Genomic DNA, 24,917 nt, shown 5'->3' with positions numbered 1-24,917 from the left:
GTTGAAATTGAGGCTTACAGAGGTTAAATAATTTGCTCAAGGTCACACAGTACATAATGGAGTTGGAATTTGGTCTTAGATTTTTTTGAACTTGGCTTATATGTTTCATAATCATGATCCTATGTGAAAAGTTGACCATTTCCAATTATGAGATAACTAAAGCACTAACTGTTCTTTTTGGAGCCATGGCAATTAGCTCAGGAAGTGTATCTACTTAAAATAGCATCTGTTATGTGTTTATCAAAGGTGAATTTGGGTTAAAAAAATAACATGAGCACTTATCTGATCCTTTTTGATATCTTATTATAAATATGTATTCTCAGTTTTTAGTTTTATAACAGGAAAACTAGCTGTTTTAAAAAAAATATAATGATACTTATAAAAATGTTGGCAGATTGGACAGGTAATTCAAAATGGCGGTATAGGAAGATACTGATCTCCCCCTTTCCCATGGACACAACAGATATACAACTACATATGGAAAAATTCCCTCTGAAAAGAACCTGAGAACTAGCAGAACAGTTTCACAACAAAGGATAAAAGTTCCACACTGAGATAGGTAGTAGAGGCAGAGACATACTCATCAAATCCCACCCCTGGAGAGGCAGCCTTCAGTAGGTGTAGGGGAAAGGCATCTTAAAAAGAAGCAACCAAACAAAATATAAAGGGAGCTTCTTCCTAAGCAGCAAGGGGTTTATACCCCATATTATGCATCCCACTTGGGTTCTGCACTGGAGAGACAAAACCCAAAATGTCTGGCTTTCAAAACCAACAGTGATTATGTTCAGAGGAAACATAGGGCTATACTATAGTCAGTGAAGATTCTGTTCTTAAAGGGCTTGTACACAGACCCAGTCATCCCTGGACCCTTTGCAAAAACCAGCAGTTTGAAAACAGCCTAGACTTGAGGTGAAGAAGATTCATTTGCTAAACTTAGTGTCTGCAAGAAGAGCAGAAGTCTGTGGGGACTCTGGGAACTAAATGCCAACAGATACCATTTTTACAGGCTCCCTCTACCTTGCTGGCCTCGGTGCTGGTGGTGGATTTTATACTGTCACTCTAACCACTTAGCAGCAAGTAAATGGCCCCATCTCTATGAGCCACTGCAGCAGCATTGCCAGACACAGTCTTCTGAACTGCTTGTACACCACCACTAGCTTTAGTAGGTGAGCAGCCCTGCCCATGACCTCTGTGCTATTTGCATAGCTCAGTCAGACAATGGGCAAGCAGTCCTGACCCTCTGTGCCACTGATGCATGCCCCCAGATCCAGTAGGTCTGTGTAGGCCACACAGGGGATGCCCCTTAAGAATCAACCTAAGGTCACCAGAGGGGATTGTGTTTCTGGACCCAAGGGGTCTGAAACAATTGAGAGAGAGCTCTGATAGATAACCAAGAACTAGGGTAAGGTTAAATGACAGGGTTCATATCCTACACAGAGGTGCTTTTTCAAAACAGGTAGATCATGGTTTCATAATATACAGAAACAAACACAGAGGCAAGCAAAATGAGGAAACAGGAGCGTGTTCCAAGTGAAGGAGCCGGATAAAACCTTAAGGGAAAAAAAAGCCTTAGTGAAATGGATATAAGCAATTTATCTGATAAAGAGTTCAAAATAATGGTCATAAAGATGGTCATTGAACTCTGGAGAAGAATGGATGAATGCACCAAGAACTTCCACAAAGAGATAGAAAATATAAGAACGTGCCAAACAGAACTCACAGAGCTTAAGAATAGAATAATTGAACTGAAAAATATATAGGGAATCAACAGCAGACTAGATGATATGGAAGAATAGATCAGTGACTTGGAAGGCAGGGTAAGGAAAATCACCCAAACAACAGCAAAAAGAAAAAAAAAATTTTAAAAATGTGGATAGCTAAAGGGATCTGTGGGATAGCATCAAGCATACTCATATTTGCATTTATAGAGATCCCAGAAGGAAAAGAGAGAGAAAAAGGGCCAGAAAACTTCCCTAACATTGGGAAAGAAATAGACATCCAGGTCCAGAAAGTACAGAGAGGTCCAAAGAAGACGAATGTGAAGAGATGTAAATGAGACACATTATAATTAAAATGTCAGAGGTTGATAAAAAGAAAACCTTAAAGGCAACAGGAGAGAAACAGCTAGTTCCATGCAAGGGAAACCCCATAAGACTCTAGGGGCACCTGGGTGGCTCTGTCAGTTTATCATCTGCCTTTGGCTCAGGTCATGATCTCAGAGTCCTGGGATCGAGTCCTGTGTCAGGCTCCCTGCTCAGCAGAGAGTCTGCTTCTCCCTCTCCCTCCTGCTTGTGTTCTCTCTCTCTCTCTCTCAAATATAGAAATAAAGTCTTAAAAAAAAAAAAAAAAGAAACCCCATAGACTTTAAATAAGTTGATTGTTTCTTGGGCAGAAACTATAGGTTAGAAGGAAATGGCATGATGTATTCAAAGGAAAAAACTTCCAAGAATACTTTACCCAGCAAAGTTGTCATTCAGAATTGAGTGAGAGAGTTTTTCAGAGAAGCAAAAGCTAAAGGAGTTCATCACCACTTAACTGGCCTTATAAGAATTATTAAATGGACATGTTTATGCTAAAAAGAAAAGGCCATGGGGCGCCTGGGTGGCTCAATGGGTTAAAGCCTCTGCCTTCAGCTCAGGTCATGATCCCAGGGTCCTGGGATTGAGCCCCACATCAGGCTCTCTGCTCAGCAGGGAGTCTGCTTCCCTTCCTCTCTCTCTCTGCCTGCCTCTCTGCCTACTTGTGATTTCTGGCTGTCAAATAAAAATAAAATCTTAAAAAAAAAAAAAAAGAAAGAAAAAGCCATAACTAGAAATAAGAAAACATGTGAAAGAAAAAAAATCTCACTGGTAAAGGCAAATATTATAGTAAAGGTAGTGGATCGACCACTTATAAAGTGAGTATGAAAGTTAAAATACAAAAGTAGTAAAATTAACAATCAGGAAGTAATACACAAAATACAAAGGTGTAAAACATGTCAAGAACATTAAATGTCAAGGGAGAGTAAAAATACAGTATTTAAAAATGTATGGCATTTTTATTTTTTATATTTTTTAAAGATTTATTTATTCTAGAAAGAGCGTGAACAGGGTGAGGGACAAAGGGAGAGAATTCCAAGCAAACTCCCTGATGAGCATGGAGCCAGATGTGGTACTCAGTCCCACAACCCCAAGATCATGACCGGAGAAGAAATCAAGAGTCAGGTGCCCAACCGACTGTGCCACCCAGGCATCCCAAAATGTAGTGTTTTTAGAATGCAGTCAAACTTGCGACTATCAACTTAAAATAGACTGCTGTATACATAGGTTATTATATATGAACTTCATAATAACCAAAAACCTATAGTAGATAAACACACACACACAAATACTGAGAAATGAATCTAAACATACCACTAAAGAAAGCTGTCAGACCTCAAAGGAAGAGAACAAGAGATGAAGAAAGGAACCAACCAACCAAACAAACAAACAAAAAACCCAAAAATAGTTAAGTAAGTACATACTATCAAAAAATACTTTAAATGTAAATAGACTAAGTTTTCAAATAAAAAATACAAGGTTAGTGAATGAATAAAAAAAAAAAAAAAAAACAAACAAAAAAACCCAAGATCCATCTATATGCTTCCTATAGGAGACTCACTTCAAATCTAAAAGGCACACACAGACTGAAAAGAAAGGAATGGCAGAAGAAATTCCATGCAAATGGAAATGATAAGAAAGCTGGGGCAGCAAGACTTATATGAAGCAAAATAGACTTTAGATCAAAGACTGTAGCAAAAGACGAAGAAGGGCATTACATAATGATAAAAAGATCAACAACAGAATGTAACATTTGTAAACATTTATGTACCCAACATAGAAGTAACTAAATATATGAAATAAATATTAACAGACCTGAAGGGAGAAGTTGACAGCAATACAATAATAGTAGGAGACTTTAATACCCCCACTTACATCAATGGTTAAATCAGACAGAAAATAAACAAAAAATATTGGTCTTAAATGACATATTAGACCAGATGGATTTTGTAGACATCTACAGAATGTTGTATCCAAAAACAGCAGAATACACATTCTTTTCAAGTACAAACAGAACATTCTCAAGGATAGATAACATGTTAGGCCACAAAACAGATCTCAATAAACTTAAGAAGATTAAAATCCTACCGAGCATCTTTCCAACCATAGTGGTATGAAACTAGAAATCAGTTACAAGAAAAAAAACTGGAAAAAAAATACAAACACATGAAGCCTAAACAATGTGCTGGTAAACAACTAATAGGTTGATGAAAAAAAAATCAAAAGTGAAATAAAGCATCCCGAGACAAATTAATATAGAAACAGAATATTCCAAAATTTATGGGATGCAACAAAGGGAGTTCATATTGATACAGCCCTACTTGAAGAGATAAGAAAAATCTCAAATGAACAGTCCAACTTTACATCTAAAGGAACTAGAAAAAGAAGACATGAAGCCCAAAAGTAGTAGAAGAAAGGAAATAATAAAGATCAGATTTAAGTAAATGGAATAGATGCAAAAAAAGAAAACGGAGATCAGTCGTAATAAGAACTGTTTCTTTGAAAAGATAATCGTAATTGGCCAACTTTTAGCCAGACTCATCAAGAAAAAAGGAGAGGGCCTAAATAAATAAAATCAGAAATGAAAGAGAAGTCACAACTGGTATCACAGAAACACAAAGGATCATAAGAAAACTTCTGTTAATGATTATATATCAACAAATTGGACAATCTAGAAGAAATGGATTCATTCCTAGAAACAGTTTTCTAAGACTGAATTGTGAAGAAAAAAATAATTTTTGAATAGATCAAGATTACTCAAGAGATTGAATCAGGAATCAAAACAAGTTTAAACAGGCAAAAGTCCAGGACCAGATGACTTCACTGGTGAGTTCTATCAAACACTCAAAGATTTAATCCCAGTCTTTCTCAGACTATTCCAGAAAATTAAAGGGAAGGGAATGCTTCCAAACTTATCTTACGAGGCCAGTTTTACCCTAATGCTAAAACTAGACAGATGTGCAATAAAAGAGAATTACAGGCCAATATCCATGACAAACAAAAATCTTTATCAAGATATTAGCAAACAAAATTCAACTACATTAAAAAGACCATACACCATGATTATAGGATTTATTCCAGGGATGCAAGGATAGTTCAACCTCTGCAAATCAATCAACATGATACACCAACCACATTGATCATCTCAGTAGATGCAGAAAAAGCATTTGACAAAATTTAACACATGATAAAGACTCTCAACAAAGTATATATAAAGAGAATGTTCCTCAATGTAATAAAGGTCATTTGTGACAAACTTACACCTGAGATACTCAGCATTGAAAAGCTGAAAGCTTTCCTCTAAGATCAGGAGCAAGACAAGGATGTCCATTTTCACTGCCTTTTTTCAACATAGTTTTGGAAGTTCTAGACAAGAAATTAGGCAAGAAAAAGAAATAAAAGGCATCCAAATTAGAAAGGAAGAAGTAAAACTGCCACTATTTGCTGATTGCTATCACATACAGATAACCTTAAAGAAACTACCAAAATTGGTTAGAATTAATAAACAGTAATTGCAGTATACAAAATTAATATATAGAAATCTGTTGAGTTTCTATACACTTATAATGAACTAGCTGAAAGAAAAATTAAGAAAATGATCCCATTTACAATTACATTAAAAAATAATAAAGTACCTAGTTATAAATTTAACCAAGATGCTGAAAGACTTGTTTACTCTGAAAACTATAAGACATTGATGAAAATAATTGAAGACACAAATAAATGGAAAGATATATTGTGCTCATGGGTTAGAATAATTTATTTTGTTAAAATACCCATACCATGGGCGCCTGGGTGGCTCAGTGGGTTAAGCCTCTGCCTTCAGCTCAGGTCATGGTCTCAGGGTCCTCTGCTCAGCAGGAAGCCTGCTTCCCCCTGTTTCTCTGCCTGCCCTTTTGCCTGTTTGTGATCTCTCTCTCTCTCTCTGTCAAATAAATAAAATATTAAAAAAAAAAAAAGATAAAATGCCCATACCATGCAAAACAATCTACAGATTCAGTGGAATCCTCATAAAAATATCAACAGTGTTTTTCACAGAACTATAACAAGTAATCCTAAAATTTGTATAGGGCTGCAAAATGCCTCTAATAGCCAAAGTAATCTTGAGAAAGAAGAACAAAGCTGCAGTTATCATGCTCCCTGATTTCAAGTTGTTCTACAAAGCTATTGTAATTAAAAAGTATGGTCCTGGGAGAAAAACACATAGATCAATGGAGTAGAATTAGAGCACCCAGAAATAATTCACACATATATTGTTAATTAATCTATGACAAAGGCAGGAATATACAATGGGGAAACAAAACAGCTATATGCAAAAAAAAAAAAAAAAAAAAAAAAAAAAGAAAAAAAAGAAACTGGATCACTATTTTATAACATATGCAAAAATTAACCCAAAATGGACTAAGAACTTGGATGTATGAAACTGAAACCATAAAATTCCTAAAAGAAAACAAAGGCAGTAAGCTCCTTAACATTGACCTTAGTGATGAATGAGACCCTACTTTGTTTTACATGGCCACATTTCCTGACTTTCCTTACCCCAAGCCCTCATTAAAATATCACCTTTGGTTCTTTTTGGGATGATGAAAATGTTCTAAAATTGATTATGTTGATAGTTGCACAACTCTGTGAATATACTAAAAAAACACTGTATTTTATACTTCAAATTTACTCATTTTACCATATGTGAATTATATCACAATAAAGCTGTTATATTTTTAACATCTTAGAAAAATATCACCTTTGGCCTTTCTGCTCATGTGTCCTGTGGAAGATTTTTTTTTTTTTATTTTGAGAAATTAGATATTATAGCAAGTGCAACAGGGGATGCTAGAGCTACTCTCTAGTTTTTAATTCCTAAATACCAGAAAATAGCAGCTGTAACTCTGGGAGTGTTTTAAATCTATTATATTTTTGGAAGAATATTTCTCAGAGAACTCTTTCAGAGATAAGCTGCAGAGAATCAAGTGTTTACAATATAAACATACATATATAGTTACATACATTTTTTTCCTGAATTGAAGTAATTTCGATAGGCATTTTCCTGGGGATTTCTGAAGAGAGTTATCATGTGGAGAGTACATTAGAAGGTAATAGTTCAAATTTTGCAGAGTGTGGAAAGAAAGTAATTTCTAGGCTAGTGTTCTGTCTTTTAGCGTTTTTGCTTCAGATGCTTAAACCTGTCAAAAGTTTAACTGGTTTCTAGAGAGAAATAGAGAGTTCTCCAAAGCACTTTCCCCTCATTGATGGAGGCTATATTATGTAGACCATTTTTTTTCTAGAGTTCCTTGTGTAGTCTCTCCATTTTTTAAAAAGTTTTTATATTTAGTAAGCAAATATAACACCAGTTATTGAAGGTTAAGGGAAAAAAATGGAAGGAGTCTCTTTGTTCATGTTTAGTTACAAAGAATATTTTATTTGATATTTCTATCTTGATATTTATATTTTTGTCTTCATGTGTTTCCTCTCAAAGCGTTTGAGTATAAGGAGGAAAAAAAAAACTGGTAAGTTTAAAAGAAAACACACACACACACACACACACACACTCCAGGTGGCTGTTTTGGAAGTGTTCATAGTTATGTAATCAGCCCAGTATGTGTAAAACATCCATCAACTTAAGAATAAGAAAGTAAGTAATAATCTTAGCAGAGAATTATCCATTTGTACTCAGTGATTACTCATTTTTGAAAATGTCCTATAAAAGGGATAATTGCAGAGAGAATGTCTGCAATTACAATCTAGATTTTGATATGAGAGGTAGGCTTGCTGATTATAGGTTTTCAGGTAGATATTTAAGTAGTAATTAAATTAATCTTATATTTTCACCTGTTCTCAAATGTGAATAGAAATAATACAAGGCTAAAAATAGAGTTTGGAGAATTAGTGGGTTAGCCACCACCACGAATGGATCGGCTACAAGATACATAGCTGTTATCTTCTGAGCCAGTGCTCTGTGACAGACATGGCCTCAACTTCCCATCTCCCTTTACTTTCTCGCATTATTCTTGTTCTTAAATAAGATCGCATTTCCTTTGGAAGATAATTATTCTCCTGGACACAGAGGTAATATTAATATTGGTTTTTCCTTATGCCCTCTTTTTTGCTTCATATTATCCTTTATTCTTGGAAGTGAGGGCACAATTAATCAAGAATCTCACTGCCTTGGAGATTCATACCATTGGCTAAATACTCTCGACCACATTCATAGCTGCCCATCTCCTACAGTTTTTTCCTCTGTCCCCTCCCACCTGTCATCATGATCTTTATTAAGATAGGGTATTTGACTCATCTGCCACCTATCTTAATGTTTTTGTTTTTAATTAGAACTCCTGTACTCCTATAAACCATCTCTTTTGTTACTAACTGGAATTAGCCTATCCCTGATACAATAAATTCAGAAACTCCACTCTTTACAAATTCTTATTCTCTTTTCTCTCCTATTTCACCTATTCTACTTTTTACATTTCTTAAACATATTTTATTTTTCTGGTCATCTGGCTTCTCATGCATTTGTTTCTCTCTTCTGTCTAAATTCTAGGGTCAGTCATTTTAACCTTCTTCAATTAGCTGGCTCAGTTTCAAGCTTTCTCTTTTCCCTAGATAGACTTCTGTTCAGAATGCCACCAACCATAAAACCAATCAGCCTAAATTGCAGTTGCTCCCATTTCAGTTCTCCAGCTGATGGGTGCTACTGGAGGGAGAAATTGGGCCCAGATAACCCAGTGGTCGAGTGTTTGCATATATCTTTTGTCATTTTCATAACTTCCATGAAAGCTATCATTATCACCTTTTTCTAGATTAAAAGAAGGGAGGGGAAGGGAGAGGAGGAAGAAGAGGAAAGTTGGGTATGAACACAGGCCTTCTGATGCACGACTGCACAAAGGATCAGCAGTTCTAGAGTCACATCTGCGCATCAGTCTTTCTTCACAAGGTCTCTTACTCTGATTGTCAGACTCCTGGGCTGCACTCTGGACTGGCCTGAAGACTGTCTCCATAGCTATGCCCATGGCTAGAGTAATGCCAGCCTCTATTTGATTTGGTCCTGAGTTATTGTCAATCTCAGTAGTAAGGTTGTGAGATTTTGCTGTTTGTTTTAGGGTAATTAGGACCCACTTACATGGCTAGTTAATGGGTCACCAGCTAGTCACCAGGACTGCCAGACTGTGCAAGAAGTATGAAATTGATGCTGGGGAAGCCACTGATAAGCGTTTGTTATGGTGGCTGATACTTTTATTTAATATAAAAAAAGAAACATTTTTAAATGCTGATAGTTTATTTCCAGTTTGCTTACAGAAATTTAGAAGACTGAATCATAAAAGAAGACAGTCTGAAGTCAATGAAATAATTTTATAGGGTTTACTTTCTTGGGACAATTCGTATGGGAGTAAGAAAGGTATTGTTATTTTAGTAATTCCAATTTGGGGTTTTATGAGTCGTATAAGCTGGAGGATAAAGAATGCAAAATAATTGAGATTGTAGTTGAAAGTGTAACTCAGGTGATTAGCCAAGGAGTATATTGTGGACGGCAAGTAAATGAAGCTAGGGTATTTATTTGAGGGGTAGGTACAGGATTTGAAAGGTGTAAGAAGTTATAATCAGGATAGGATATTAAAGTTTGACATATATGATGTGGTAAAATTTCAGGTAATTACAAGGCCCTGTGGTGATGGAGTGCAAGTGTGAAGAAGACAATGAACTTAGATAGGGTGTTGATGGACCATCAATGTGAGCTCTGAAATTTTAAGAGCAAAAGGAAGGGTAAGTTTACTATGAGCCAGACGTCAAGTTCCTCAGTGTTTGTAGAAGGTGGCCTGGGGTTAAGTGATTTACATGGATAAAGCAGCAATATACCTTGATGGCCATACCTTTGGAGGAAGAAGAGTGTTGCTGTTGAGCTAGAGTAACACATTCCTGTGGAAGGTGCAGAAGGGATTTAGGAAGATGCTGACTCCATTCCCTTTCCCTGATCTGCCATTTGAGATCTGTGATGGAGATGGCATAACTGAGGAAAAGGTAGTCTACATGAGCTTCTTGGGAATCAGAAAGCAATTCTAGAATTCCTGTTGAAAGGGCTATGGGTAGGGATTGGTGAGAAAGAACCTGGAAAAGTGACATTAAGCCCCTTGGTGACAGGTGTTAGGGATCTGAGGCTGAGAGGTATGGATTTACGAAATAGACCAATCAGGCTCCTTGTGGAGTGATTTAAGACATTTTTTGTTGTCTGTTAGTGTTATCACTGGCTATTTGAGCCACTCCTGCTAGTCTACCCGTAAACTGAGCTACTTGCTCTTTTCTGAGTCCCACTTATGCCTGCCTCTGCTCACATAAGCAGTTTTCCAAATGTCTCTCCCACTCCATCTCAACGTCTATAATCAACCTCCTGTAAAACCATGTCCACCCTCACCTCCTCTGGGATGTTTTCTTCATACTTCTACCCAGATATATATTCTGTTTTTTTTTTTTTTCCTCAAGATTTTATTTATTCATTTGACAGATGGAGATCACAAGTTGGCAGAGAGGCAGGCAGTGAGAGAGGAAGGGAAGCAGGCTCCCCGCTGAGCAGAGAGCCCGATGCAGGGCTCGATCCTTGGACCCTGAGATCGTGACCTGAGCTGAAGGCAGAGGCTTTAACCCATTGAGCCACCCAGACGCCCCATATATTGTTTTATTTGTCATGACTCTTGAGATGCTTTGTGTGTATTTATTGCAGGACTGTATATTTTAGTTCATTTCTTGTACTACCTAGCCTGAGTCCTTTCCCTTTACGCATGTAAAATACCTTGCTGAACATGGCAGTCAAAAGGGACTCCAAAGCATAGAAGAAGCCCTCCAGGTTCCTAGAGTTTGTTCTTTTTTTTTTAAAGATTTTATTTATTTATTTGTCAGGGACAGAGGGAGAGAGAGCGAGCGAGCACAGGCAGACAGAGAGGCAGGCAGAGGCAGAGGGAGAAGCAGGTTCCCCGCTGAGCAAGGAGCCCGATGTGGGACTCGATCCCAGGACACTGGGATCATGACCTGAGCCGAAGGCAGCCACTTAACCAACTGAGCCACCCAGGCGTCCCGGGGTTCCTAGAGTTTTAATCCATGTGTTGGAATATTACCAATTCATTTCTCCATGCAGTACGGTCAACTTTGTTAACAAGAATTATTTGTATACTTAGAAAAACTCTCAATTGAACTTAAGACATACATTCATCTGAAAAGCTAGACTTATTTTTTTAATGTCACTGCTTCATTTCAGTCTCTATCTTCAGTTGCCTGTTATATATCTGTCTGGTGAAAAAAAAAAAAAAAACCCTTTCTTGGGGGTGGGGTGGGGATTTCCTCTAGCTATTTATTAATCAAAGAAGACTTCAGCTGTAATTCATGTATCAGCTTCCTATTTTCTTCCTGGAGAATAAGCCACAGATTTTTTTCCCCCCTATCTTGGGCTCAAAGAATGCTGAAAACCCCTAGCAAATAGAAAGCATAGTTAAAGGATGACTGGAATATCTGTACAAGGTTTATTTTTGCTACCATAGCAACTACCAGCAGTTACATTGTCTCTCACTTTTGGAGCTCCTAGCTCACATGAAAAATGTTAACTGGTGTGACTTTCGGTATTGACCCCTGGGGGAGGTTGAGGCTCTGTCCCCTGTTAATCATGAGGAGCTTTGTCTTTAAAACAACAAAACACACAAAAACCAAACCAAACAAACAAAAGCCCCAACTCTTTAAATCTTTGACTACTTCAGTTTTTCATGGGATCCTCTAGAAATAGTCTCATGAATATCTGACTACTTTTCCTTAGATATCAATTTAGTCTTTATATTCATTATTAAAAAATAACTTATTGACTCTTCTCATACTGATAGAATAAAAAAAATAAAAATGACTAATTTTTTGCCCTAAATGATCCATAACATAGGATGGGAAATAGATGATGTGTAATAAGTGAGTGTCCTTTTCTAAGTGTTCAGTGAACATAGGACAGGGAACTAGAGTGTTCAATGGGAGGAAGGGGGAGAGAAGTAGGGGTGTCTTCTCAGAGGAATTAACATTAGAACTGGCCTTTTTTGGACAACCAGTGATTTGGACAACAGATATGCACATATCACTAAGGGTTTCACAGAAGGAGCTGTGCAAAATATGTGTATTGGGAACTGTGTATATGCTTTAGCAATGTGTAGGGAACTTGTGGGACTGAAGAACTATCTGTGAATTCTTTAAAGAAAGGAACTAAAATTAGAGATTCAAAATACAGACACAAAAATAGATCAGTAAGACAATCTAGGGTTATATGCATAGTGTTTGAGTAGCTTCCATGTGCTGTGCCTATGGTGATTGTGCTCCCCTTCTTCAAGATCTTATTTGCAAATATAAAACATGCATAAATGAAAACTTAGCATTTTAGTCAGTCTATAAAATTAATATGAATGAAGTTAAGAGTTAAGTGCTGTGTATGCTGTGAAATGAGAGAGATCACCAGGAGCTGAGGAGAAAAAGGAAGCCATAGAAGGTTAGGGTGGCCCACTTGGACCTGTTGCTTCTCTTGCCCAGATCCTGGGCTTGCCCTGGATCTTAGTCTTGCTGCTGCCACCCCCTCTTCCGGCTGCCTCAGCACCTGTGGAGTGTGTGACAACATCCACTCCCATGATTGGTGCCCTCCCCCCCAGATTCTATTTATTTGAGAGAGAGAGAGAGAACGCACAAGGTGGGGGTGAGGTGAGGGGAAGGGAGGGGCAGAGGGAGAGGGAGAAGCAGGTCTTCACTGAGCAGGGAATCTAACATGGGACTTGATCCCAGGACCCTGGGATCATGACGTGAGCCAAAGACAGATGCTGAACCTACTGAGCCATCCAGGCACCCCTGGTATTTGATGGTTGTAACTTTGTATCTCTTGAATTAGAATGTCTGATCTAAATCTTGGGTGTGTTTGGAATGTTTGGGAAGGAAGAAGAGATTTTAGTGTCTGGATTTTTAGTATCTGGATCTACCCAGGCAGCCAGAACACATGCTCCTGACACTGCTGCTGAGGGCCACAGTCCACAACCCAAGAGGCATTTGTCCTGTCTCTCTCAAAGACCTGTGGCATGTTGACACTCGTTGAATTATTGCATGGCAGTCCCCACCCACGGTCATCGTAATCATGTGCTGAAGGCTTAATCTTCCCTTTGCATAATTTAAGAAAAAAAATCTTGAAAAGCTAGACAATCTACTGAACTATTGATAACATTTAAAACATAACCATAATAATACTGAGAAATTATTCATACTTTTGGGGTGCCTGGGTGGCTCAGTCATTGAGCATCTACCTTTGGCTCAGGTTATGATTCCAGGGTCCTGGGATGGAGTCCCACATCAGCCTCCCTGCTCAGCTTCTCGCTCTCCCTATGCTCCTCCCCCCACACATGTTCTCTCTCTCTCAAATAAATAAGTAAAATCTTAAAAAAAAAAAAAAGGAGTATTCCTACTTCTGTAATCTATGGAAATGTTAAATTATAAAACATAAGAGGCAATACAAAGTAACAAGGGAATTAGAAGTATTGTTAAAATGAAAAATTATAAGGATAAAAATTCCTTTTTTTCTACTGGATAGTTTCTCTGAGATTAAAGAGAAAACACTGTTAAGAAAATAATGCATGGCTTTGTTCAGTTTAAAAAATATATACACTGATAATGTCAATTATTTAGGAAATGATTTTTACATTTTTTCTGAAAAAGCAACAGTGAGATTTGAATACCTTCTTATGGTCTTGACGTCTGTTGAAAATAAGTCAGTTTTATTGTTTTTTCCCTGGGCATGTAGTTACCTCATGCCTTTTTTTTTTTTTTCTTTTTTTAATATTTTGAGTACAGAGCACCTATAGATAAGTCATTTCATAGTTCAAGCCTTTAAAATCAGGGTGGAAAATTTAATTTGGAGCACATTTGAAATTAAATTAGACTCTAAGTTTAATGGATAGAGTATAGGTTCTGGATTCAAATACTGCCTCCTAGGTACCTCATTAACTCTAAATTGTTCCTATTCTTAGGTATCTCAGCAGAATGCCTGTTTGGCTTATTATGAGAAAGATTGAAGGAATGCTTGAGAAGCACTTTTCAAAAAGCCTGGTCTGCAGAAAGTGCACAGTGTGTGGGCTCATGATGATTCTTTTAAAGCATTCTTTTATCTAAAAATTAAAATGTTAGGGGCTTCTAGGTTGCTCTATAGGTTAAGTATCCAACTCGTGATTTCACCTCAGGTCATGATCTGAGGGTTATGAGATCAAGCCCATGTTCAGCTCATGAGTTAGGTGTGGAGTCCGCTTAAGATTCTCTCTTGCTCTGCCCCTACCCCCTCTGCAAAACATTAGCTCAATACTGCTACAGTTTGTTGGTAATAATTTTATTTTTAGTGACTTTTTACAGTACTGTTTCAGCCTTATCCATTAGTAATCATGTACTTTTTTTTGGGACATAGAACCATTATTGTGCTTTTCTTTTCGTTCCCCCGCCCCGTGGATATAGGGCACCTAAAAAATAAAAGCCTTTCTGATTAAAAAAAAAAAAAGTTTAATCACTGCAAAGAAGATAAATGTCTGTTTTTCCTCTATGTGGTATTCATTATGATCTACATGTAAGGTGCTGAATCTTATTTTTGTGCTTTTGATTTTAAAGTAGTGAAAGTTACTTTCACAATTAAAATGCAACATTATGAAATTCAGAACATTATGGAAGGAAACAGATTGCTCACTGCTGGTAGAATTCTGAAGGGGGCATGTATCTATTTAAAATTCTCCCAAGACGAAGGAAACGCCCAGAGGAAAATATGCACATCACAGGCAAGGTATTCTTAAAGGTTGTCTATTCTGGAGCTTGACTAAGTGGAAGAGCAAATTATTGACTGAGAATCCTATTTACTTCTTGCCCAGAGACCTCACAAGGCGACAGCATGTCTTCATGAAAACAAAGCTTCTCCACTGTGTCTGTTGCTTACTTTGCTGTTTGGATTTCCACTTCACCCGGCAGAGACACGGGCAAGGCCGCCCAGGGCAAACATCATTTGGCTTCTAAATAAGGCCCTAAGATGGAAATACACAAAAGTAGAGTGGTTCCTGAATGAACAGGAGAACTACAGCTTCTGTCTGTACTAGGCAGTGATCATAATACCTGTGTCTTTGTACAGCTTGTAACCCCATATCTAGGAATCAAGGAAAATAATCATATTTAGCTTTAGAATTAATGTTGAATTATTAATTATTTTCCAAGAGGAAGCCACACTAAGAAAGTTGATCTAGAAAAAGCCCTCATGACAAATCTCAAAATTTTTCCATGTGATTCACCCAGAGGCCTTAAAAAAAAAAAATATGCATCTGTGTTTGTATCTTTAAGTGTAAATTGACTAGTAAATTATAGATTTACATTTTTTAAACTGATATACTTTTTTAAAAAGGGATAGCATAGAATTAATTTCACTGTCAAAAATATTTATTGCAAATGCCTGCTTATGTTCTCTTTTGGAACATTAGAATACTCAGTAAGTTTTAGCAATTTCTATGCTGCAGACTCTTGTGCTGAGAACTTTCTTTATAGTAGCATATTAAACCCCTGAGTAGGTGTTAGTACCTCATTTTACAGATGAGGATCTAAGATAGAGTGAGGATAAGTCACTTGCTCTACACTTGACCAGTTAATGGCTAAGCTAGGAATCAGCCCAGGTAGTCAGCACTGTCTTGCTAGACTGCTTCTGCCTTTGAGCAAAAGTAGCACTTTGCTGGAATTATAGGATAGTGGGGTGATGTTGCAACTATTTATCTGAACTACAGAATAAGAATAATTATATTTTTACCTTTTAATTAAAATATAAGAAATGCATGAAGCAAACCGTTCTCAATAGGCCAAAGTGCAGCCTGAAGAACCTTCCAAAAGATGGGGGCCTAGCCTGTATTTCCTTATTAACATTACTCTTCTCTTAATTTCACGTCTATACGAATGGAGCTCTACCACCTTAGCTCTTCTTTCCTTCTAGACTGATTTATTGGAACGGTGGCTGGTGGGGGAATCCTAGTCCATGTGGTCTCTGCTGCAGGAGCTAAAGGGCCTTGTTGCTAGATTTGCTCCCAAGGACCCTCCTGTTCTGACAAGATAGTCCTGCCTGGGTCTGAGTGCCTGTGGGAAGCTGGGAGATATCCTACAGCGGAAAGACTAGCGAGGTATCTTCTTCCCAGAATTTTGATTCTAGGGAGTGGAGGAGGGGTGGGGTGGAAGCTGGGTTTTGTGAGAATAGCCAGAAAAAATAAAGAAAAATAACAGTGATAAATGCTTTGAGGAGAATTAAAATAGGGTGATGTCATAGCAAATGGTTTGCTGCTTTAGACAATATCCATGAAAGTCTTTATGAGAAGTTAACATTTAAACTGATATGAGTAATGAGGAAAGAGGAAAGCACAGGGGGAAAAGAATTCTACGTCTGGGGAACAGCAAAGGCAAAGCCCCTAAGGTTGGGAGGCTTATGAATAACAGACCTACAAGAAAGTCAGTGTTGCTAGAGCACAGAAGGCTTATGAAAGGAGTCTGAGACTGAGATAGGGCCAGTCTGGTTGGACTTTTATGCACTGATGAAAGTTTTGGGATTTACTGCTAAAACCATAGGAAGTCTTTGGAGGATTTACAACAGAGAATGAGTTGATTGAGTTTATATTTAAAAACGATCACTGTAGGGGTGCCCAGGTGGCTTAGTTGTTAAGCATCTGCCTTCAGCTGGCTCAGGTCATGATCCCAGGGTTCTGAGATGGAACCCCGCATTAGACTCCCTGCTCCTCAGGAAGCCTGCCTCTCCTTCTCCCACTCCCTCTGCTTGTGTTCCTGCTCTTGCTATCTCTCTCTGTCAAGTAAATAAATAAAATCTTTAAAAAAAACATAAAAATAAAAACGATCACTGTTGAAGTGTTTAGCAGAGATTGGATTGCAGCATGAGAGCGGAGGCAGGGAGACTGTACTGGTGGTATATGTGGAAGGGATAGGTTGACCCGAAGTTGTAATGGAGATTGAGTATATGGATTCAGCATCGATTTTAGACTACATTTGAACAGTGAAGGAAAGAGAATCAAAGTTAACCCTCAGATTTTTGGATTTCCTGGGGCTGTTTATTGGGATGAGAAGACTAAGGGAGGAGAAGTGAAGATTTTGTTTTTGGCATTGCCAAATTTGACATGCCTAATTAGATAGCCAGGAGAGATATAAAGAAAATGGCCTGGGGTGCTTGAGTTGCTCAGTTGGTTAAGCTTCTGTCTTTGGCTTAAGACATGATCTTGGAGTCCTGGGATTGAGCCCCAAGTTAGGCTCCTGGCTCAGCAGGGAGTCTGCTGCTCCCTCTCCGTCTGCTCCTCCCCACCAATCATGGTCAATCACTCTCTCTCTCAAATAAATAAAATCTAAAAAGAGAAAAAAGAAGAAGAAGAAAGAAAGAAAATGGGCAGTAATACCCCAGTAGGGTGACCATGTGATTGATTATGCAACGTGGGACACCTTGGAGAAGGAAGCAGGGGTGTGGTGGGATTTGGGATTTACTAAAACTCAACTACTATACTAAAGCAAGGACAACAGAGGTAAATTGTGGCTCCCTTGGCAAACCAGAAGGTATGATATGTAGGAATCTAGTTCCAGGAAAATATTTCAGGATTGGTAATATCAGATGTTTAGAGTAGTGCTAAGAAGTCAAGTGAGATAAGAACAGAGACAAGGTCTCTTCTTACCCAGAGCAACATAAAGTTATTTGGTGACATGAAACTGTAGGACAGTATCAGTAAGGTTAAGAGTGCCAGCCAAAGGGTGCTTGGGTGGCTCAGGGGGTTAAGCCTCTGCCTTCAGCTCAGGTCATGATCTCAGGGTCCTGGGATCGAGTCCCACATCGGGCTCTCTGCTCTGCAGGGAGCCTGCTTCCCTACCTCTCTCTGCCTGCCTCTCTGTATACTTGTGATCTCTCTCTGCCAAATCAATAAATAAATAATCTTAAAAAAAAAAGAATCATATATGTAGAGAATTTGCAACAATTTATAATTTTATAAAAACAGATAAAAACAGTGAATCTCTGGTTTTTAAGCTGCTAAATAAGAAGCAACTTTTTAAAACTTCTATATGAAACGCATTTCCTTCAGAAAAAGCTGTGAAAATGTTGCATGATCATTCCTGGAATGATTTTGAAAGACCAGTAAATTCCTTCTTTTACGTATTTGCCAGAGGTAAGAAGTGCCTGGCACTGACACACATGACAAACAGAAGAGTCAGTAACAGAACAGGACAGTTGGTGTAGCATTCCTACGAGTAAATAGCCAAAGGAACGGTACCATTTCATGGAGGTTTTATGAAAGAATTGTAAGTACCTATGATTTGTAAACTTATGATAACTTTAAAATTCCTCAGCCTCTGCTTTTAAAAATGGTCTAATGTTTTTCTTTGAGCTCTTATTACTTTTAAACATTTTAATATATCTAAGGACTCTGTCAGAATTTTTATAGGAAAAGCTGAAGAACTTAATGGTTTTAGGGATTGACATTTTAATTTATATCATTTATTCTCCTTGACACATTAGAGGTATATACGATGATGTAATTTATGCTTTTTGGAGAAGAAGAAGAAGAAAAATTTAAATATAATACTTAATCCATTAAACTCTGTGTATACATATAATACTGTTGTTTATTTTTTGTTTAAATTTTATTTTTTAAAATTTTGTTTTATTGTTTAAAATTTTATTTATTACTATTATTTATTATGTATTATTATGTTTGATATACTTTCAGGCTTTAAGCCATGGTGATTTTCCTTTCAAATTATCATGAACATATCTTGGGACGCCTGGGTGGCTCAGTTGGTTAAGCAAATTATCATGAACATTTCAATAAATACTATGATAATTATACTTATCTAGAGCTTTCAATTTTACCAAGTACTAATCACTATCTCTTATAATACAAGAACCCTATAAAGCATACTTTGAATATTTTCTTCATTCAGTGTCAGTAAATAAGTAAGTAATAGTAAATAACAAGAAATTCAAACTATAATTAGCATTTTGAACCCCAGGTTGGTATTCTTTTTTTAATACTGTACTGGCATGGACTCTTTCTATATTAACACATGTTTAGGGAGTAAAAATAGCATAGCATTCAAATTTGCCTAAATTAAACAAACACAAAGAACCAATCCTTAATACATTACTCTTAGAGCAGACCCTGAGCGTAATACTAACTCTTGCAGCATAATCCATGAATAAGAACGTTGTGAGTGGAAATTACGACTTGGCTGGTACTTGATTGTATGATTTTGCTTACTTAACTAATCAAAGAACACAACCTGACTCAACACTTTGCTTATAAATAACACTGTATTTCCTTTGTAAAAATGTGTGTGCCAAAACTTCATTCTCTTTTTAGAGACCCCACTAACCTCATCCTTTAAATAGATGCCTGGTGTTATGTAATCTTAGATGAATGTGAAGACAAGTCTTTTTGTGTATACTAAAATTTTGGGGTAGAATATCTGTGGTAATCAAAATGCTCCCTTTCATTGAAACTCCAAATGGCTCCCACTGGAAGTCTGGGGACTTAAAAGAAATAAGGTCAACAAAGTGAACTAACATTGTCTTGTGGTACAAAGTATTTTTTCCCAGCTTTATTAAGATATAATTGGCATAAAACATTGTATAAGTTTAAGATGTACAGTGTGTTGTTTTGACACACTTACATATATATTGTGAAGTGATTACCACCAGAACTTCAGCTCAGCTCACATCACATAATTACCACTTTTTTTTTTTTAAATTAATTTATTTATTTGAGAGAGAGATTGAGAGACAGAATGGAGCAGAGGAGAGCGAAGGAGAATCCCAATCAGATTCTTCACTGAGCTTGGAGCCCGATTCTGGGCTCGATCCCATGACCCTGAGATCATGACCTGAGTTGAAACCAAGAGTTGGATGCTCAACTGCTCGTGCCACCCAGGTGTCCCCCCCTTTTTTATGGTTAAAATCTCCCTGAGCAACTTTCAAATATATAATACAGTATAAATAACTGTAAACATTGCTGTACATTATAGTCCCAGAAGTTATTCGTCTTATAATTGGAAGTTTATACCCTTTGTCTAGCATCTCCCCGTTTCCCCCATCCCTTGGCCTTAGAAACCCCCATTCTAGTCTGTTTCTGAGTTCAGCACTTTTAGATTCCATGTATCCATGTATACTGACTGATATGATACAGTATTTGTCTTTCTCTGTGTGACTTATTTCACTTAGCATAAAACCCTGAAGGTTCATCCATGTTCTCATAAACAGCAGGATTTCTTTCCCTTTTTCATGGCTGAATAAGATTTCATTGCATTTATATGCCAAATTTGCTTTATTCATTCATCCATTGATGGACAATTAAGTTGTTTCCATGTCCTGGCTATTATGAAATAGTGCTGTAATGGACATGGGAGTGAAATTATCTCTTTGAGATCCTCTTTTCATTTCATTTGGTCATGTACTCAGACGTGGGATTCGTGGATGATATGGTAGTTCTATTTTTAATTTTTTGAGGCAGCTCTATACTCTTTTCCATAGTGACTATACCAGTTTACCTTCGCACTAACAGTGTACAAATGTATTTCTTATAGCTGCTCAGTATTTAAAGAAGCCTTCCCAAAGGTTATGGAATTACAAAAACCTTAGAGCATGGAGAAGTAACAATTGTTTGTACCTAGGCAAGATTCTAAGTGTTGAAATTATAAGTGAACTTGCTATTATAAAAAGTATCTAAAACCTGGAAAATAGTAAGTTCACTAGGATCAGAGTGATTAATTTTTTAAACAGGGGCTATGTTTCTGAATACTTTGTGGAAATCTGACTTGCATAATTCAAATTTAGTTTTCCTATAGAAATAAATACATGAGATTTATGTTTTTCAGTTTTAATCATGAAGAAACATTAAAGACTCACACATATAAAAATAACAGAAAATGCAATCACCATATTTTGTTTTAAAGATCAAAAAAGTGCATCAAGTTATTATCTGGTTAATTGCTGCTAATCACACAGTGAGGATTATAAACTAAACAAATCCATTTATCCATGTAGGCCATGAGGTCAGATAGTTGAGACTATAATCAGGCAGATTTAATGATGTCATTAATAAGAGGAGAATCTATCTCTGTGGTGTCTTATTTACTCCCACTAAGCATATGTTCTTTAGAAAGCAAATTACTGAACAGATGGAATAGGGAAAAAAAACTAAGGTGAGTAACAGAATTATTTAACACAAACTCATTATACATTCAACATTAAGTGTATAATTATATTGCATTTTCATGTTTGGAACGATTATGCATCACTCTTTAAGGTTAAATTTGGGTGTTTTCTACATAAACTTGAAGTTATATAGTCATAACTCCAAGTGGAATGTTTAGATGCCTTCTTAGTGCTGTTTAACTTTGTCAAAGGAAAGGGGATATTTATTCATACAAAGAAAAAATGCTGTGGTTAGTCCAAAAGCTGTATATATGGAGATACACAACTAGAAACTCGTTCTTTCTAAACTCCAACTGTTTTCAACCTTTCCACAATGCTGTGCTTAGTACTTACTCCCTTTCTTTTAAACTTTAGCCTATGGTCAGTTATGTCATAGAACTCTCAAGTTGTCTGAATAGTCCACTGGTGATTCTGTTTGTGGGGTAACTTGTTTGTTAAAAGTTTTGACTTTTTGTAGCTAAGTCCCCCCCGCAAAGAGAAATGCTAGAAAACAATGTAAAACTATTATGTATTTTTTATTTTTTTAAAAGAGTTATTTATTTATTATTTGACAGAGAGAGAGATCACAAGTAGGCAGAGAGGCAGGCGGGGGGAGGGGGAAGTAGGCTCCCTGTCGAGCAGAGAGCTCCGCAGCTCTCAATACCAGGACCCTGAGATCATGACCTGAGCCAAAGGCAGAGGCTTAACCCACTGAGCCACCCAGCCACCCCTAAAACTATTGTTTAAAAAAAATAATTTGAAGATTAATTGATGAGTGATTATATTTGGCTGGGGGTTTTGTTTGTTTTTTTAATTACTCATGTGGAATCACAGAATGATGATTTTCATAGTTGGGAAAAAGATTGGTCAAAGTTAGCTATCATTTCTTGAAGTGCAGACATAAGATATCCCATCAATTTCATGAAAATAAGCCATAGTCCAACAAAAAGAAATAAAAGATTAGTTTTGCTTTTGTGATAAAATGTAAGTAACATTCTTTATATTTTTTAATTTTTGCTTTTTACTTTTGAACTTTTCCTTAAGTAGTAGAAAGAGATTGAGACACTAGAGTAAGAATAACATGTGAATGATGCTTATGAAATTTTCGGAACAAAGAGTAGCATATAATCTTTTTATGAGAGCATTGCAATATATCCGATTGGTTTTTATTTTAGGATCAAAAAGTGAATGTCAGTTATTATTTTAGCTCCTTTATCTTGGCATTCATAATACAGGACACACCTATTATGCCAGAATTCTTGTGTTAAAGTTGTTTTAATGGCTTTGATATTCTGAGGGCTATTTTTGAACAGAATCTTTGCTAAGACTTTGTGCTGTACTGACCACCAGTACTTGGCATGTTATATATGCCTTTGTTTCTAGATCCGCCTATTTCCTCAGGGAAAGTTTGTATAAATGAATGAGGTTACTGTATGTTTCTTTGTCATTTCCTTCTGTTGTTTCTAGGGAGGAAAAATTGCAATAGATTTTACAGTATTTCTACCCCAAATTAGCTATCTTTCTGTGAAGCTGAACTATAGGGTAGTTAGGAGGGCTGGAAATAGTATTTCAGGTTGCTTAAACCAGGCAGATGACAGATAATTTACTTTTCAGAATGTGGGTTCTTTGCTTGAAGAGACCAGCTGCAGTTTTATAGATCGTGATGAGCATGAGTTAGTCTTTAGCATGCATGTCCATGGTTTTCTTCTGGTGAGCCAGGGCTTCTTTTAGATATTGTTCCATAGAAAATAATAATGAATTGTCTTTATTGAATAGGTCATACAGTTTTTTTCCCCTGTCATTCCAAATAGAATTTTAAGCCTCAGATTGTTGTTTTATCAGTCCCAGACACACATAGTAGGAGATTCAGCAGCGGAATGGCAGGGGGAAAGGAAATGGGTGTGGCGATCAGCTACTCTGCAGTTGACTAACTGTGACTGAGGACAAGTTAATTCTCCTCTTAGGAATTCATTCCTTATGCTAGAACATACAGAAAACAGCAACTCTGCAAGATGGTTGTAAGAGTTAACTATAACGCATACATAGTTTCCCACCTATTGTAGCTTCATGAGTTCACGATTGATGTTATTATGGGTGCTAAACTGAAGGCACCTAAAGAGAAAGGGAGAACAAGGTAACATTTGGGACTTTTCATGTATAATTGAGTAAAATAGTAAGCTATTAATTTTTCGAGTGTAGAAAATGCCGTTTTTTTACTTTTCTACCCAAAGCTAATGATGGTAGCTTATAAATGCTGTCATGTGGTGGTCTGTGTGGGGAAACTCATGTTGCTTTACCTCCTGGTTCAGAGTTCTTTCCTAAGTATCATTACCTTTTTTTTTTGTTTTGTTTTAAGATTTTATTTATTTCAGACAGAGAGCAAGAGAAGAGAGAGAGCGGAGGTGATAGGGAGGGGCAGAGAGAGAAGCAGATTGCCCGCTGAGCAGAGAGCCTGCGTGGGGCTTGATCCTAGCACCCCGAGATCATGACCCGAGCCAAAGGCAGATGCTTAACCAATTGAGCCACCCAGGGGACCCCTAAGTATCATTACCTTTAACTTTATGCTTACTCTATCAAGTGAGCTCATTTTAATTAATCTATAATTTGAACTTTTTCACACAAAAGAATATAATATATATGGCTGATATTGAGGAGGATATATATAAAATAATTTCTTTGGGGGAGTTGTCACACTAACAATGTGAGAAAATGTTAGTAAAAGTTAAAAGACTTTATAATAGACAGGAGGAGGAAGAGAACTCCTTTAAAGGGATATAGATGTTAGGAATCTTAGTGGTTGGTTGGTTCTCTGCATTGCTTAAAGACAACCAGATTTTTATATGATTGAGAATAATGTATTTTTGTGCAAGTTCTCCTTTCTTTCTGAGAATCAGGGTCTGCTGGTGAAACTTTAATTTCACACCAAATATATCAACTGTCTTGTTTCAGCATGTTGTTAAGAAATTAGGATTTTTTTTTTAAACTGGGAAATATTTGAGCACCTGACTTTGTGTGTATCCGAAGACAACATTCATTTATTCAACAATATTTTAGGGGTGCCTGAGTGGCTCAGTCCATTAAGTGGCCACCTTCAGCTCAGGTCATGATCCCAGGGCCGTGGAATCTAGCCCTAAGTTGGGCTCCTTGCTCAGCAGGGAGTTTACTTCTCCCTCTCCCTCTGCCTGCTGCTCTGCCTGCTTATGCTCTCTCTCTCTCAAATAAATAAATAAAATACTTTAAAAAAACCAAAATTTTATTAACCATCGTCTTTGTGCCAAAAAATATTCTATCTCCTTCAGCATATAGCACTGATCTAGAGCATTTAAGTAGCTGGACTCAGCAAGCTTCCAGTCACTAATCAGGTTTCACTAATCTGAACTAATGACTAGTCAGAATTGTGAATATTTACAGTAAGCCCTTTGAACATTGTTGCTGTGTGAAAAGCATATAATATGTAAACAGGGATTTCCTTGCTTAATGTGCCATTTTGTGCTTGCAATAAAGAGACACCAAAAAATGAGATAGGAAAGCAAACTCTTTCCTAGAGACCTCTTCTTTGTTGGTTTTCAATTTCATTGTGATTTTTCAGTTCTGATGATGCATACAACATTTCG

General features: G+C 37.0%; 1 protein-coding gene across 7 annotated transcripts in view; it reads left to right on the top strand.

The window, feature by feature from the left end:
• The window catches only part of COBLL1 (cordon-bleu WH2 repeat protein like 1), a 167,523-nt gene that overhangs the window by 52,282 nt on the left and 90,324 nt on the right, over window positions 1–24,917 (top strand). The window contains exon 1 of one of the 7 annotated variants that reach the window (XM_047721954.1): window positions 18,279–18,413. The exons of the other annotated variants lie outside the window; for them this stretch is intronic. Within the exon in view, the coding sequence (XP_047577910.1) occupies window positions 18,403–18,413 (11 nt within the window). The 5' untranslated portion in view covers window positions 18,279–18,402. Of the gene's footprint in view, window positions 1–18,278; window positions 18,414–24,917 lie in introns of those variants that run through there. 7 annotated transcript variants of the gene reach the window in all.

The sequence above is a fragment of the Lutra lutra genome, chromosome 3, assembly GCF_902655055.1.
Source record: "Lutra lutra chromosome 3, mLutLut1.2, whole genome shotgun sequence".
Taxonomy (NCBI): Eukaryota; Metazoa; Chordata; class Mammalia; order Carnivora; family Mustelidae; genus Lutra; species Lutra lutra.
The sequence above is the reverse complement of the archived record's forward strand: the minus strand, read 5'-3'. Positions and strand labels throughout refer to the sequence as shown.